Raw genomic sequence first — 18,257 nt, 5'->3', positions numbered from 1 at the left:
TGACATAACTGTGGCCTGTGGCTACCAGTACCAACTGCTGTCATGGAGATCTGCAAGAGCAAGCATAGCACTGGCTGGGAGTGATGAGCCCGGCTCTGTGTCTCACTAGCTGGGTGACCTTTGACAAATTACTCCACAGATTCTTTATCCATAACATGAGGAGAACACTACTTGCCTCATGGAATATTGTGAGTTTCAAAGGAGACAACAGACATAGAAGCAAAATATTACTAGAAACAAAGGATTGGATGTTAGCAACATCTCCACATTATAATTGACATTTGAATTAAAATTATATTTTTAAAAAAGAAGGAAAGGAATTTTTCAAATATTGTGGGTACCTATAAGATCAGAGACAATGACCCTTATCGGTTGGCATTCCATCATTAAAGCTTCTGAACATCTAAAACTTGTTGTAAATTCCTCTGCCCAGTGCAGTAATCCAGCTATGAACAAGGATGATGTCCTCTCACAATACACACAAGGTATTTTGTCACCATAATTATAGTTCAAAATAATAGGGATATCTTCCACCCCTCTCCTGCAATCTCTCCACTGCCCTCTTTCCCTTCCTGATTCTTTACTCTGCATCCCCCGACCAAACACACATCACAAAGAACATTTTCTCCTGCCAAATCCCAAAATAATCAACAAGGAAAGCAACAAGACAAAGGGAATGACTTTGTCAGATGAAACTGAAGTCAAAACCCAGTCCAGCCACCTCTCAAACTGTGACCTTAAATAGGTTATTTCATGTCTCTGAACTCAGTTTTCTTATCTGCAAAACAGGGATAAGAAAGCCTATTTACAAGAGTTATTGGGTTGTGAAAACTTCCCAGTATAACCTGGCATGTCTTGGGCACTCAGGGAATGACTATTTGTAGTCTTTTCTCCCTTTCACCAAGGGGATCACTCCTGCTGCTCCTGGTACCATGTCCTGTCCCGTGAAGATCCTGCCAGTCAAGCCTGAACAGTGAAGCCTGGGAGGACTTCCCAACCACACAAAATGACTTCCTACTTAAGGGCTTCTCTTAACTTGCTCTGCAGTCAGGCCAACTTTTTTTTTCTAAAAAGCTTTGTATCTAAGGAACGTCATATCCAGATATACTTATATTTAATGACCTATACTTTAAACACTGTAATGTACCTGATATTTTATGCAAGTTCAATTCTCTTAAAGTAGAGCATACTCAAAGGACTAACAAATAGTTGAGAAACATCATTGTTTGTTGAGTCCTATTAATGTGCTGTAAGAGAGGAAACAGAGGGGCAGGGAGAGAGTTATCATTGTTTAAACACTCTGCATGGAAGCACTAGGCTAGGTACTTTCGTACTTCACATCACTTTGTTTTTGCATCCCCAAATGGTACCTCCATTTTCAGTTAAGGAACCTGCCAAAGGTCAAAGCATTAATCATGGGCAGAGGTGGGCCTGAAAGCCAGAACTGACTGGTTCCAAAATGTAGGCTCTTTCCCACATTACAGCAGCCTAGGAACAAAAGAGAAGAGAAAGAGCAAGACGACCCACAGGTCCCACCCTCAGGAAGCTTAGAGCTTTACCAGAGCTGGACCAAATAGCAGGCAAAAAAGATAGCCATGATGTCACAAGAATGTTCACAGAGCAGTATAAAGTGAATCCAAGTGAATAAACCCAAAATAGGGTCCATCAGCCTAAGGGCATGAAGTGACAGAGGGTTATGAACAGGATGGGAGTAACCAGAGTTTTCTGGAGGAGGGGAGAAAGTGATGTGGAAGACAGAAAGTAGTCTAAGGTTGTGTCCAAAATGGGGGCACCCAACTGAAATGCATAGTAGTAGGCGGAACTTTTTTAAAAATCCAGGTTATAGAGAAAAAATCAAGCTGATTGCTGGCTAGAAAAGAACTCTAACGATAAATTGGAAATGAAAGGCTATTTCTCCTATAAAATTCTGAACACTGCCCCATTCCCAAAATAAATATAAACCAAAAATGAAATTAAACAGCATTCTCATGCTCCTGAGGAGGGAGTAGCAATTATTATTTTCTTTTTTTTTCTAATTACAGAAAAGAAAAAGTTAACTGGGAAGAGCAAGAAAAAAACACTGTTATTAACAACAATAAAATCATGACATCTGAAAGTTAAATTTTCAGATTTTTCCAAAAAGTTGTTATACATCATTATCTCATTTAGTTTTCACTTCGGCCAAGTGAGATTGTCAGGAGAGCCTCTTACCTCTAATCCACAAAAATAGAGGATACAGCCCAAAGCACAGAGCAGATCTAAGATTTGAATCAAAGTCTCTCAACTAGAAATATAAGGACACAGCTCCAACAAGCTCTTCCTGCTGTGGAGGATTAATGTTTCCTAGTATCAACTGACGGAATAAGACTATGGGGAGAAGAAGGAAAGTTGAGGCTGACACTACTGGTCATCCCCCCATATCGGTTTTCCTTGCATATATTACCATATTTCTACTCAGGCACATGACCACTCAGAATAAATACTATATTTCCATATTTCCAAGCTTCCCTTCCCAGTGTGGCTAGGTTACCAAGTTCCAGCCAATGTGATGTGAACAAAAGTGATAGACAACTTCCTAGTCTTATTCTCAAAAGTAAGGAGTATGACCAGCTTTCCCCTTCCTTTTCTTTCTACTTTCTGGAATAAGAACACATGGCTGGAAAAAAAAGCTATATGGGATCCCAATATGAAAGTCACGTGTTGAATACAGCAGAGAAACCTGGGTCTCTGACAACTGCAGAGTAGCCAGGCCAACCCTAAACTTTTAGAAAATTTTGTTGATGCCACTTTTGGTCTCTGTCCAACAGCAGAACCCATATCCTACTTTTAAAAAAGTGTGGCCAATAGCACTGAAGCACCAAAGACGCCTTCCAAAATGTCAGGGTCTTCTCAATTGCTCTGATTCAGACTAAGAAGTCAGTAAACATTTACTAAGAGCCCACTATGTGTTGGAAGTCTCCTAAGAATATCTTTACAGCCTCCTGGCAATTGTGACTCACATCGTTTTAGAAAAATCAGTATGTTGGTACAGAATGCAAAAAGGGATACTCAGCAAAGGTGAAATGCAAAGAAACAAGAAATCTTTAAATAAGGTCATGAAGGAGGCAGGGCAAAAGCCCATATTTGAATGCAAGTGACAATACAAGCTGAAGTGAGGCCACAAAAGACACTGCTGGGCTGCAAGTGGGTAAGGTAATGGGGTCAAGTGTTCAGCAGTGAACGTAAGTACTGTCTCTTCCTCCCAGGCAAGAAGGCAATAGAAGGAAACACTAGTGTGGGCCCAGTTGCTATGTGGGAGTTTCCAGGCCTGAGGAAGAGGTTACCTAAAGCATTAATCAGGATGGTATCTGGCCCAGCAGAAGAACTAGAAGGAGAGAGGAGAACTGGACCAAGGAAATGCTCACAAGAGTCCCTTTAGCTGACACTCAGCTAGAGTTTTAAGGACCTAAAGTGGGAGGAGGACTGGGAAGAAAGAAATGAATTCAAAGAGACAGGTGCTGTGAAGTGCTGAGGTAGGAGACCAAATATTAGGCTTGGGGGTGGAGAGTGTCTGGAGTAGGAGTACATTGTCTAGACCCCCTACCATTAGCAGAGAGAAAGGAAATAGATGTGGCTGACTTATAATGACAAGATGACAGCAATGACATTATGAGAAGAGAATCAGAAAAGTGCAAAGCCCATATTTAGAAAATGGAAACTGTCTCTTTGCCATCAAATTATCCCCAGAGAGCTCCCCTAAACAGGGTCAGGTCCCTAACCGGAGACCTCCCAGATAAAAGGACTCTTCCCCTGACAATTCTTCTTCCTTTGAGGGATTCCTCAAAAGCCAGGGAAAGGCTCAGCCACAGTGAAGAGTCCATCTCTAGGCCTTTGTTGCTGGTTGCTAGGCTGACAGGGTCTGTCTCTGTCCTTCCTATCCACCTCCATCACCCAGACTGTCAACTCCTTAAGAGCACCAACTATGGTGTTAGTCACCAAATCCTCAGCACTTAGCCTGGCATCTGTTGGGGCATGGGGGGACACTCAGTATGTGCCTGTTGAATGGGGGACATCCTCTCCTAGATGTCACACAGAGGGCTGGCATGGCCTTGTGTTTCTCTTGGCATTACCAATGCATAGGAGAGATTATATGGGAGAAAATGAGTCCACACACCATACCTTATAGTCAGCCCCTGCCAGAGACTACCACAGATCTACACAGGGAAGGCAGGGAAACCAGGGCAGAAGCTGGCTTGCCCCTGATCCAGGCCAAGACCCCAGAATGGAAATTAGACATAAAACCAGGCACTTGGAGACATTGTAGATCACCTAAATTCGCAGCTAATCACAAAAACTCATTTTAGTCAACTGTTTTCACCCCTTCTTAAAGCAATTCTTATCAGAACTGAAAACAGGTATGCTAGCTTGAAAATATTTAGTTTTCCTGCTGCACATCATCCTCTGGGGATTTAGCCAAGTTGTAATGAGATGTTCAGAGCAGACAGGGGAGGTCATAGAAAGCTCGGATAATCTATATTATGGCTAATACACTGCAACAGGATAGCCAAGAAACACTATTACTAAGGCATATAAAATTCAATGCGAAGAGGAAAAAAATCGTAACATACCCAGCACTCCAAAAACCCACTGGCTTTTTGTCTCTTTTTACCCCTTAAGGAGTGCTAGGCCTGACTACCAGAGTGACCTGGTAGTCAGGGAGGGAGACAACACCGAGCCTTTGGTGTAAGTGCAGGCTGTGGTCAATGCTCCCCATTACTATTGATCCCAAATCTGATGTCAGTCTAATCCCATGAGCTGTACAGGAAGGAGGTCAGTGTATACATGTGTATACACGGGCAAAAAAAGGTAAAAGAGAACTCGGTAAATCTAGTAAGACATCAGCAGTTGTCCTGAACAAACATTGTTTGGAGTATAAGTTTACAAGGATAATTACCAACGCATTACGCCAAGTGCAGTAACTTTCTTGTTAGCACAATTTGGCAGATGTGTGTCACACGGAAAGTGGAACAGCTGAAACGGTGACAGGTTGCTGAAAAATGACTGGTTTCCTAAGCACCCAGTCCCCTGAGTCTGTACCATAATCTTGTTCTTAAAATGACTACAACAACAACAAACAAGCAAAGAAAAAGTTTCCACTGCAGAAACTGCTGGCTTGCTGAAGTTTATGAAGTGAATTTTCAGTGCCTAAGTGTGGAGAGACTGTTGGGGTCTGTGTTGTTAGACCACGCTACCACAGGAGATCTGGATCTGAATCCTATCTCTCCTGTCTACCAGTCCCAGGTTCTTGGGAAAGTGAGTTAACTTCTGTGAGCCTCCATTTCCTTATGAAATGGAGATAATAATCTCTAACATATACCATTGTCATGAGCAGAAAAAATTGTGTGTAGAGTATTTGGCACAGTGTCTGGCAAATAATAAGTGCTCAAGGAAATGGTGTTAAGTGGACTTGCTTAACTAAACATTGTCCTTGGCTACATAATGCAGAAGTGACTACCCATGTATTTTACATTTTTAAAAAAAGAAATGGGCTGGGCGCAGTGGCTCACGCATGTAATCCTAGCACTTTGGGAGGCCGAGGCAGGTGGATCACCTGAGGTCAGGAGTTCAAGACCAGCCTGGCCAACATGGTGAAACCCCATCTCCACTAAAAATACAAAAATTAGCCAGGTGTCATGGTGCGTGCCTATAAGCCCAGCTACTTGGGAGGCTAAGGCAGGAGAATCGCTTGAACCCAAGAGGCAGAGGTTGCAGTGAGCCTATCATACCACTGCACTGCTGCCTGGGCAACAGAGTGAGACTCTGTCTCAAAAAGAGAGAGACAAAGAGAAGAGAGAAGAGAGAAATAAAGAGACAGACAAAGAAAGGGACAGAGAGAGAAAGAAAGAAAGAAAGAAAGAAAGAAAGAAAGAAAGAAAGAAAGAAAGAAAGAAAGGAAGAAAAGAAAGAAAGAGAAACAGAGAGAGAGAGAAAGAAAGAAAGGGAGAGACAGAGACACAGAAAGAGAGAAAGACAGAGAGAGAGAGAGAGAGATCACCTGACTCTCAGAAGGTGGGAAGAGAAAAGAGGCGGTAAATAATTGAGGTTTTCCCTGGAGACTATATCCAAGAAATTGTGCTTTCCATAGACGACTCATTTTGGGGAAAACAAAAAAACAAACAAACAAAAAAAACCCCAACTACTTACCCTTATTATATGCCACCATAACTATTTTCTTTTCTTCTAGGTAAGAAGTTGCAGGGAAATCTCATATTTGAAAGCCTTTTGCGAGTCCATAAAATGGGACCCATTTTCTAAATGATCACTCTTAGCAAATTTTCTGTAATGGATACAATGAGGTATTTCGATTGACAAAGTGGCTCATCTCCCCCTCCCTCTAAGAGAAGGAAATCAAATCATGTCCTGAGCACAGTGCATCTGGTTGTTTATCGGGTGCCCCAAGGCTCACAAAAATGCTGTAAGTAAGCACTGCCTAGGAAATACGTGCAGTTAAGGCTGAAACAGTTCTAGAAGAGAAAAGATCTTAAATCCTTTTCTGTGACATGAGAAAGCACCTCAAATTCTAATTAAGATGAAGCAATTAGCCACCCACAGATCCTTAACACTGCTTCCCATGGCCAGGCAATTATCTCTATTAAAACACATTTTAAAGTAAGGAACAAACCCAAAGCTCCATAGGCACACACTTCCCACAAATCAATTACCCCCTTAGACACATTCCTTAAATACTCTCAGGAAAACTCTGCCTGCAGAGAGGGCTTTTATGAAAGGACTCCATCAGACATGATGAGACTGTTGCAAAAAAGGAGGTACCAAGCAGCAAATGTGACAATTTGAGGTAACAAAATCCACTCACAAAGCGGGATGCTGAATCTCTGGTCAGTTGGACAAAGCAAGGCAAGCTGAAGCCTCAGGTTTCCCTGGTCAGTATAACAATTTGTCAACTCCACCCTACATCAAGCGAAACAGTTTCTACCTACTGAAACAAGAACCCAAGAGTCTTCATGTGTGCTCAGACCTGTCTAAACTGAAATTGCACCAGAGGACCGTCTTCTCACATCTCAATTTGTCATTGAAGTGCCCACAGAATGCACTTGGCAGTTTCACAATGAGTCCAATCCACTCAAACTTGTTTGCTTTTTCCATCCCAGTTAGGTCCCTTCCTTCATAAGACTCCCTTTAATGGAGGGAATTCATTGTTGTCTATAGCCAAAAAAAGTTGCTTCTACACTCAGCAATAGAACAGCTATACAACAGTCAGTGGGTAAATCAATCAAATCTAAGTATCTTCCTCAAGAACTAAGGTTGTTTTTCAGTCCAATAAAGTTACTCCAATAACCTATTACTTCTCAACTGAACAAGGGCCTTTCTTCTCTCTGTGTCTGTGGATTTGTTTTTGAGTTGGAAAATTTCCCATCAAGCAAGACATCAAAAATGTTTATCTAGACCAGCACCATCCAAATGATTAAATTTAAATTTTTCCTAGGAGCTACTTTTAAAAGGAAAATGAAACAGATTAAATTAATTCTAAGAGAATATTTTACTTAACCGATACATCAGAAATATTACCATTTCAATATATAATCAATATAAAATACAATTAATGAGATGTTTTGCATTCATTTTTCATACATTCTTTTTCTCATACTATATTAGACTATGCCAAGCTACAGCTATGTTCAAATTGACATGTAGCATGATGGCTATAGTTAATAATACTGTAATGCCTACAGGAAATTTGCTGAGAGAGCAGATTTCAAGTGCTTTCACCAAAAAAAAGGTAATGATGTAAAGGAATGGATATGTTAATTTGCTTTGCTGTCATAATCATTTCACTATATCAAAACATCTCATTTCATACTTTAAATATATACAATTTTTATTAAAAAGAAAAAAATTGACATGAAAAGACTTCCATAATTCACTGTTCTATGAGTAGTTTACTAAAGTGCGTATGCAGCAAGGTCTCATTTTAAGTTTATAAAAATCTATATGTATTCAGATATGCAAAGAAAATAGTCTGTAAGAGAAGACACCAACAGTATTAGTAGTTATCTCTGAGAAGCAGAATTATGGATAGTCTTTACTTTCTACTTTGCACTCTTTCGTATTTTCTAAACTTTTTTGCAGTAAGCATATGCTGCTTTAATTATCAGGGTAACTGTGAGCCTAGTCTTAAAAAAAACTCTTCCTTGTTTTAAGTTATTATTCTCCTGATCCTGCTGGCACCGTAGCCATTTCCCTATTTCCAACTAACAGAAGAGATGGCCACCCCCACCCCAGCACTGTCATACTTACAGCCAATCATCATGATGGCCACTGCAAAGATCTTCTCAATGTCTGTGGATGGGGCGATGTTCCCAAAGCCCACACTGGTGAGGCTGGTCATTGTGAAATACAACGAGGAGATGTAGACAGAATTCTTGCTGGGACCACCTTCCCACTTCCCTGAGCCAGACCCATTAAACTGGTAAGGGGTGCCAATGTCCATCGCTAGTTGGTACAGCCAGCTGTTGTTGCGGATTGTCTTGGTGTCCTCGTCAAAGATCTCATAGTCCCCAATGCTGTACCAGATGCAGGCCATCCAGTGTGCAGCCAGCCCAAACACACACACCAGCAGGACCAGCACAGCAGCTCCATATTCAATGTAGTGGTCCAGCTTACGGGCCACTCGCCCAAGACGGAGCAGCCGGACAACTTTTAGAGAGCTGAACAGGCTGCTGATGCCCTGGGAGAAGAGGAACACAGCGTCAGGGCCAAAGAACCAAAGATACTACTCTCGTCCCCTCCGCCCCACTTGGGCCATTATTTTAAGCATAGTGTATTTCCATGAGATGCAATTTTATGCAACCCTTAAAAAAAGTAAAATTAGAATTTTATTCCAAGATGTATGGAATGGAAATTCCCATTAGCATTTTCTACTTCCATTAAAAAGCAAATAAGCAAGCACACAAAACAAATATAATTAGAATTATATTGTACATAAGTAAACAAATACCTGTGGGCATCTTTCCATATCATTACTTACTTTAAAAAATTTTAAGGGTTGCATAATATTTCATCTCATGGAAATGAGATATTGCATAATATGAAAAATTTTAAGGGTTGCATAATATTTATTTCATATTGCATAACATTTCATCCAAATTATATTGTGCATAAGTATGCAAACATATATGTGCTGAAAATGGTTGGGAAATACACCAAAATATTAACAGAGGTTATTGCTGCATTAGCAAGTTATGAAATTACAGGCAATTTTATATTTTGTGTATATTTTTGTTATATTTACTTAATTTCTATATTACTTTTATAATTTAAAAAAATAAGTTTATAAATTTAAAAGCAAATACAGTTTTTAAAAAGCTAAAAATAAATTAAGAAATAGCTGAGAAGAATAAAGAAATGAGATTCTGGTTCCTCAGAAACATTACAAATTCTTAGAAGGCCATATCACTTCTGTCAGGCCAGGGATTATACAATCAGACACCACCTACTTAAATACAATCAGTCAAGGAACCTAAAAGCTAGAGGGAAGCTTCTGATTTCACCTGGTCAAGGCTCTTCCCTTCTGGCTGGCATCCACTGATCACACCAGGCCAGGTCTATTCTCCAAATAGTAGTTATCTAGGGAACAGCCTTGTGGTAGTGAAAAAAACACTCGAGTACAAACCCGGAAAATGGGGTCTGAGACAAACATAAACCACTAACTTGCTGTGAATTTGGATAATTCAGTTACCCCTTGGTTCCCTTCTCTAGACAATGAGAGGTGGATTGAGGATCTCTAAGTCTTCTCCATACACTAACATACTCTTATCACCAAAGATAGCTGAAACATATTGCAGAAGCCACATCATTTAAAACCCCAAACCTAAGGTGTTCTAAGGTGATTCCAAGATGTATGCAAGGGAAGTTTCCATTAGCTTTTTTCTACTTCCATTACAAAGCAAATAAACAAGCAAACGAAACAGACATTTCTTTGAATCAAGACTTTGTCCTCCCTTATATAGCAAAAATCCAAGAAAGGATGATGTCCTTCACCAAGTAGATTGAATTACTTTTCGTTATTTTAAACACTAACAGTTTCAATGTCACTCCTATTCTCTCTTGTCCACTGTCCCTTTAATAACAACACTCCCAGGGTCAAGTTACGTCACAGACAGAAGGAAAATGTACACAGGCTTTTTGATGAACCTATGCCAGAGATCCACCAAGGCTTTTCCTCTTTCTGGATACACAGTTAAACTATATTTTGCAGCTTCTTCCATCGGGGTGGTTCCTGGGGTCTAGTTCTTGCCAACGGAATGTGAGGTGAAATATGTCACTTCCAGGCCACGGCAGTTAATAATAAGTGTGCTTTCTCTACATGCTTCTCCTCCCCAGCACATCTTCCAGGTGAGTCTAGCATGACTGTGAGGCCACACATTGAAGGTGGACCCATAGCATGAAAAGAGCCTGGGTCCCGGAAGGACTATGTGGAACACCCCTTTCCCCAAAATCAATTTGAATTGTATTGTGATGTGAATGAGAAAGAAACCTCTGAAATAAGCCACTGCAACTTTGGGGAACATTTGTTACAGTAGCTAGTATTTGCCTTCCCTGACAAATACGGAGCCCCTCTGTCATGTGAACACGTATAAACCATACGTAGCATAGCCTTGTCAATATGGACCATACATCAGGTTGCCACACAAATTACTTTTGTTGAGGTGAGGATGGAAGAGGTGAGATTTATTGCCCTTTAAAAAAAAAACTGACGGGGCCAGGCGCGGTGGCTCATGCCTGTAATCCCAGCACTTTGGGAGGCCGAGGCGGGCAGATCACGAGGTCAGGAGATCAAGACCATCCTGGCTAACACGGTGAAACCCTGTCTCCACTAAAAATACAAAAAACTTAGCCAGGCGTGGTGGCAGGTGCCTGTGGTCCCAGCTACTTGGGAGGCTGAAGCAGGAGAATGGCGGAACCTGGGAGGCAGAGCTTGCACGGCGAGCTGAGATCGTGCCGCTGCACTCCAGCCTGGGCAACAGAGCGAGACTCCGTCTCAAAAAAAAAAAAACAAAAAAAAACTGACAAGTTTGCAGCCATAAAACGTTCAACAGAAATGATAATTCCTTGTCCAATATATACCAGCAAATGGCAAGATGCAAAAATAAGAATAGATTTTTCTAGGCCAAGGGCCTACATCTCCAGGGTCAGTCTCATCCAAACCATTTTTAACAAACCTTACTCTTGGCATGCCCAGTATTCCTCCCCTGAGTCTCTTTTTCCCTACCTGTGTTTTTCTCAAAAACCCACTATGTAAAAAGGGCTGAGAAAATCCCTTATACTAAGGTACAAAAGACTAATGAGGGTAAATGGATATCCTCTCTTCATAGGCATTTACATTCTAACAGAGGAGAAAACCTTGGGAAACCAACTTCCAACAGTGGAATTAAAAGTACCCATAGCCTGCATGGAGGAGATATTTTGGGAGGCAAAGGAGTGTTTTTGATGACTCAGAAATCAAACACCACATAAGCAGCCACCTACTCCCCACCTCCTCATAAGGAGGTCCCTGAAATCATCTTTCAAACAGTTCTACTCTGAAGCAGAACTTATTGCCCAGGGCAAAACTGCCTTGCCATTTTTTCCTTACTTGTATTCAGTTCAAAGCAACATTTATGTAGAACCTAGTATGTACTCTTTGTGCTAATGCTATAGAGAAGAGATTAAAACGACAGTGTCTTTTTCTTCTTGTTCACTATTGTATCTCCAACACCTGGATATGGAATAGGGAGAAAAAGGAGGAAGAATCAAAAGCATAATAATAGTGAGAGATACAAGACATGATAACTGAAAATATATTTCTACCTAATAATTGCAGAATTGGAGAGCTAAGAGGGAGCATAGAATTCACCTAGGCCAATTCCTCTGAGTTCAGCAATGTCTTCTAGACCACCTTTAAGAAATGGTCATCCAGCCTCTCCTAGACCACTCCCACTCCTACTGCCTCTGAAGAGCAGAGTTCTGTGGCAGTCATTCATAGAGATAAACTGCATTGGGGGTTCCATCATCTTTCTTATCTCCCTCTTACTTCGTCCTTTCTCCATCCTTCCTCAGTGGCCACCACAATCCATGCAATTACTACCCAAAAGCTATGCTATCCTCTAGCCATACACTCAAATTGTTGCAAGCATCCCACATGGTGAAGGCACAACTGCACGACTGTGCCGGCTCAGACTGGTCCTTCAGTCCAGAATGCTCAGCATTCCTGTTTTGCATACTAGTGATTCTTCAGGCTTGTCACCAACTCCAACCAAGCACCAACTCCTCCATGCGTCCATAAGTATTCTATATCCATTATCACTTGAACACATTGCCTTGCATTAATTTCCTGTACCTATTTCCCCAACTACATCAGGAACTATACCTTTCTGAAGGCAGAAGCCACTTGTTATTCATTTTAGAAGCCCCATATATTCAACATGTATTGTGTTGAACAATGTTCCCACAAAAATCCATGTCCTTCCTAGAACCTCAGAATGTGACCTCATTTGGAAATAGAATAATTGCAGGTATAGTTAGTTAAGATGAGGTCATACTGGAATAGGGTAGATCTTTAATCCAGTATTACTGGTGTCCTTATAAGAAGAGAAGAGATGGATACAGATGGAAAATAGTATGTAACAGATGCAGATACAGGGACTGGAGTGATACAAATACAGATTAGAGGGATGTATCTTCAAGTTAAGGAATGCCAAAAATTGCCAGCATCACTAGAGGCTAAGAGAAAGGCATGCAATAGATTCTCTCCATGGCCCTGCCAACACCTTGATTTTAGACTTCTAGCCTCCAGAACTGTGAGAGAATAAATTTCTGTCGTATTAAGCCACTTAGTTTGTAGTAACATGCTACATCAGCCCTAGGGAATGAATACACCCACACAAGGTCTAGAGCACAGTGCCTTTGCAGAAAGGGTCTTGAATATTTTCTAAACTAAATTGAAGTTTGAATTATTATAAAATTCTTTCTTGTTATAAAGAGCCTCTGAAACAATAAAAAACAAGCATTTTTTCATTGTGTTATTATACACTGATACTCTATTACATGTGTACACTGATACTATGTGTACACTGATACTATGTGTACACTGATACTCTATTACATGGTTGTTGTGTAAGTTCTCTTTTAATGCATTAGCAGCTGGAATTCTAGTTGTTTAATGCATTTTAAGCTATTAATTTGAGATTTTTTTCCTTACTTGCCTGAGTTCAGTAGATGAGATAAATAAAAAAGAATACTCCAAACATTTTTATTTTATTTTAGTACACTAAAAACATGAGACTTCTTGCATCAGAAAACATACCTCATTCCTTGGCTGTCAGAGCTTCTGCACACTGTGGAACCAGGGACTGACCTACCAGGCACATATCACCACCAGCAATGCTGTCTCCATGACCAGTGGAACCACTGTACGTGATGTGCAATTCCAGGGTTAAGAACCAGCCTGTCAGGCAGTCCCAACCCCCAGAAAAGCCACATCACTGCTTCCACTAACGACTGTAGTCTAGGCCACTGAGGCACTCACAGATACCATTGACATTGACTATAGCAAAAAAAAAAAAAAAAAAAAAATTGGAGACTACACTCCTGCACTCACCCAGATTAAAGCCAAAGTACCCTACCCAACTGATGCTATAGGACATACTTACAGAAAAGAGTCCTTCCCTACAAAAGCCACTCCATAAAAATGGAAGAGGTAACAATTCTACCAGATGCACAGATATCAATGTAGGAACAAAGGAAACATGAAAAAGCAAGAATGCATGACACCTCTAAAGGAACACAATAATTCTCCAGTAGCAGACCCAAAAGTAAAGGAAATCTATAAAATGTCTAAAAAGGAATTCAAAACAACACCCTTAAAGAAACTCAGTGAGGACTGACTGGGATTAAGATGGCAGACAGGAGGCAGGACTAGCTTGCAGCTCCCACCTGGATGAACAGAGCAGCATGTGGAGACTCATGCTGTGAACTTTTGCTCCAAGAACTACTGCAGGAATATATCAGGAAAGCCAAGAGAATCCACAGACCCTTTGAAGGAACTTGATCACTGCTACAGGCTCCCTGATATGCCAAAAACCTGTGAGTCGGCTTGCTTTCTCAGTAGGGAGGCTCATGGCCTCAGGCAGGTTCTTAGCCCTGGTCACCTGCTGCCTGGAAATAGACTCGGTGCTGTTGCGGGGGACATGGTGAGAGTGAGACCAGACTTTAGGACAGAGGGCTGCGTGGGAGCAGGGTGAAGCCTGTGACTGCCAGCTTTCCCCTACTTCCCTGGTGACCTGTATGACTCAGCACAGGCAGCCATCATCCCCCCTGGGAATATAACTCCACTGGACTGGGAACCACACTCCCAACTCCCACAGCAACTGCAGCAAGCCCCACACAAGGAAAGACTGAACTCAGACATGCCTATCCCTGTCCCAAGCTGGTGGTCTTTCTCTACCAGCCCTGGTAACCAAAGGTCATAATCTCTTGGGAGCCTATTGCACTGCCCACCACCTGAGAAACCTGAATACTTAACCAGGTGTCCCTAGTGCAAGTTTCTATCCTCCCTAAAAGACCACAGCTGAGGCACTCTTGAAAGTGCCATCTCCTGGCTGGAGGCCAACCAACACCAAAACAGCACACTCAATGAAAACACAACCTCCCACCTGTAATCCCAACACTTTGGGAGGCCGAGGTGGGCGGATCACCTGAGGTCAGGAGTTCGAGACCAGCCTGGCCAATATGGTGAAATCCCATCTCTACTAAAAATACAAAATATTAGCCAGTCATGGTGGCAGGTGCCTGTAATGCTGGCTACTCAGGAGGCTGAGGCAGGAGAATCGCTTGAATCCAGGAGGTGGAGGTTGCAGTGAGCCAAGATGGCACCATTGCCCTCCAGCCTGGACAACAAGAGCAAAACTCCATCTACACACACACACACACACACACAAAACCAAGGACCCTCCGAGTCCACTTCACTCCCCTGCTACCTCCACTGGAGCAGGCACTGGTATCCACGACTGCAAGACCTGAAGATGGATCACATCACAGGACTCTTTGCCGACACTCCCCAGTATGATCCGGAGCCCCGTAGCTCCACTGGGTGGCCAGACCCAGAAGAGCAAAAACAATCCCTGCAGTTTGGCTCTCAGGAAGCTCCATTCCTAGGGGAAGGGGGAGAACACTATATCTAGGGAGCACCCTGTGGGACAAAAGAATCTGAACAATAGCCCTTGAATCCCAGAACTTCCCTCTGACATAGTAAACCCAAATGAGAAGGAACCAGAAAAACAATTCTGGTAATATGACAAAACAAGCTTCTTTAACCCCCGCAAAAGATCATACCAGCTCACCAGCAATGGATCCAAACTGAGACGAAACCTCTGAATTGCCAGAAAAAGAATTCGGGAGGTTGATTATTAAGCTAATCAAGAAGCCACCAGAGAAAGGTGAAGTCCAACTTAAAGAAATCAAAAACATGATACAAGATATGAAGGGAGAATTCTTCAGTGAAATAGATAGCATAAATTAAAAAACAATCACAACTTCTGGAAATGAAAGACACACTTAGAGAAACGCAAAATGCACTGGAAAGTCTCAGGACAGAATTGAACAAGCAGGAGAAAGAACTCCAGAGCTTGAAGACAAGGCTTTCAAATTAACCCAATCCAACAAAAACAAAGAAAAAAGAATTTTAAAAAATGAACAAAGCCTCCAAGAAATTTGGGTTTATGTTAAACATCCAAACCTAAGAATAATTGGTATTCCTGGGGAAGAAGATAAATCTGGAAGTTTGGAAAACATATTTGAGGGAATAATCAAGAAAAACTTCCCCAGCCTTGCTAGAGATCTAGACATCCAAATAAAAGAAGCTCAAAAAACACCAAGAGGAGTCACTGGAAAAAGGTCATCACCTAGGCACACAGTCATCTGAAGCCAAGACAAAGGAAAGAATCTTAAGACCTGTGAGGCAAAAGCATCAGGTAACCTATAAAGGAAAATCTATCAGATTAACAGCAGATTTCTCAGCAGAAACCCTACAAGCTAGAATGAACTAGGGTCCTATTTTTAGCCTCCTTAAACAAAACAATTATCACCCCAAAATTTTGTATCCAGCAAAAGCAAACTTCATAAATGAAGGAAAGATGCAATCTTTTCCAGACAAACAAATGGTGAGAGAATTCACCACAACCAAGCCATCACTACAAGAACTGCTAAAAGGACCTCTGAATCTTGAAACAAATCCTTGGAATACACCAAAATGGAACCTCCTTAAAGCATAAATCTCACAGGACATATATAACAGTAACACAATGAAAAAAAAGATATTCAGGCAACAAATACATGATGAATAGAATAATACCTCAAATATCAATACTAACATTGAAGGTAAATGGCCTAAAGGCTCCACTTAAAAGATATGGAATGGCAGAATGGATAAGAATTCACCAACCAAGTTTCTGATGTCTTCAGGAGACTCACCTAACACACAGGGACTCACATAAACTTAAGGTAAAGGGGTGGAAAAAGATATTCTATGCAATGGACAACAAAAATGAGCAGGAGTGGCTATTCTTATATCAGACAAAACAAACTTTAAAGAAACAGCAGCTAAAAAAAGACAAAGGGGGCACCATATAATGATAAAAGGCCTTGTCCAACAGGAAAATATGACAATTCTAAATATATATGCACCTAAAATTGGATCTCCCAAATTTATAAAACAATTACTACTAGACCTAAGAAATGAGATAGATGGCAACACAATAATAGTGGGGGACTTTAATACTCCACTGACAACACTAGATAGGTCATCAAGACAGAAAGTCAACAAAGAAACAAACTTAAACTATTTGCTACCACAAATAAACTTAACAGATATTTACAGAATATTCTACTCAACAACTGCAGAATACACATTCAGCACACAGAACATCAGCACATGGAACATTCTCCAAGATAGACCATATGATAGGCCACAAAACAGGCCTCAGTAAAATTAAGAAAATCTAAATTACATAAAGTACTCTCTTAAACCACAGTGGAATAAAACTGGAAATGGACTCCAAAAGGAACCCTCAAAACAATCCAAATACATGGAAATTAAATAACCTACTCCAGAATGATCATTGGGTCAACAATGAAATCCAGAAGGAAATTTAAAAATTCTTTGAACCAAACAACAATAGTGAAACAACCTATCAAAACCTCTGGAATACAGCAAAAGCAGTGTTAAGAGGACAGTTCATAGCCTTAAGTGTCTACGTCAAAAAGTCTGAAAGAGCACAAATAGACACCTTACAGAACTGCACAAACAAGAACAATCCAAACCCAAACCCAGCAGAAGAAAAGAAATAAAGATAGAGCAGAACTAAATGAAACAAAAGAAAAAAGATGAGAAGAAAAGATGGTTCTTTGAAAAGATAGATAAAATTGATAGACCATTAACAAGATTAACCAAAAAAGAAAAGATCCAAATAAACTCAATTACAAACGAAACGAGAGATACTACAACTAATACCACAGAAATACAAAAGATTATTCAAGGCTACAATGAAAACCTTTATGTGCATAAACTAGAACACGTAGAGGAGATGAATAAATTCCTGGAAATATGCAACCCTCCTAGATTTAACCAGGAAGATACAGAATCTCTGAAGAGACCAATAACAAGTAGCGAGATTGAAATAATTTAAAAATTTCTGACAAGAAAAAGTCAAGGGCCAGATGGATCCACAGTTGAATTCTATCAGATATTCAGAGAAGAATTGGTATCAATCTACTGACACCATTCCAAAAGATAGAGAAAGAGGGAATCCTCCGTAAATCATTCTGTGAAGCCAGTATAACCCTACTACCAAAATCAGGGAAGGACATGACCAAAAAAGAAAACTACAGGCCAATATCCCTGATGAACATAGATTAAAAAATCCTTAACAAAATACTAGCGAACTGAATCCAACAGCATATTAAAAAGATAAACCACCATGATCAAGTGGGTTTCATACCAGGGATGCAGGGATGGTTTAACACACACAAGTCAATAAATGTGATACACCACATAAACAGAATTAAAAACAAAAATCACATGATTATCTCAATAGACACAGAAAAAGCATCTGACAAAATTCAGCATCGCTTTATGATTAAAACTCTCAGCAAAATCTGCAGAGAAGGAACACACCTTAAGGTAATAAAAGCCATCTATGACAAACCCACAGCCAACATCACAC

At 40.7% G+C, this 18,257-nt stretch overlaps 1 protein-coding gene across 5 annotated transcripts in view; it reads right to left on the bottom strand.

Annotated features, from left to right (window-relative positions):
• KCNH1 (potassium voltage-gated channel subfamily H member 1) overlaps positions 1-18,257 on the bottom strand; it is a 462,440-nt gene that overhangs the window by 233,467 nt on the left and 210,716 nt on the right. For all 5 annotated transcript variants that reach the window (XM_003814202.6, XM_034946118.3, XM_003814201.6 and 2 more), the window contains one exon: positions 8,296-8,725. In XM_003814202.6, the coding sequence (XP_003814250.3) occupies positions 8,296-8,725 (430 nt within the window). The remainder of the gene's footprint in view (positions 1-8,295; positions 8,726-18,257) is intronic.

This window comes from Pan paniscus, chromosome 1 (assembly GCF_029289425.2).
Source record: "Pan paniscus chromosome 1, NHGRI_mPanPan1-v2.0_pri, whole genome shotgun sequence".
In the NCBI taxonomy this organism is placed as follows: Eukaryota; Metazoa; Chordata; class Mammalia; order Primates; family Hominidae; genus Pan; species Pan paniscus.
This window is presented reverse-complemented; position numbering and strand designations above follow the sequence as displayed.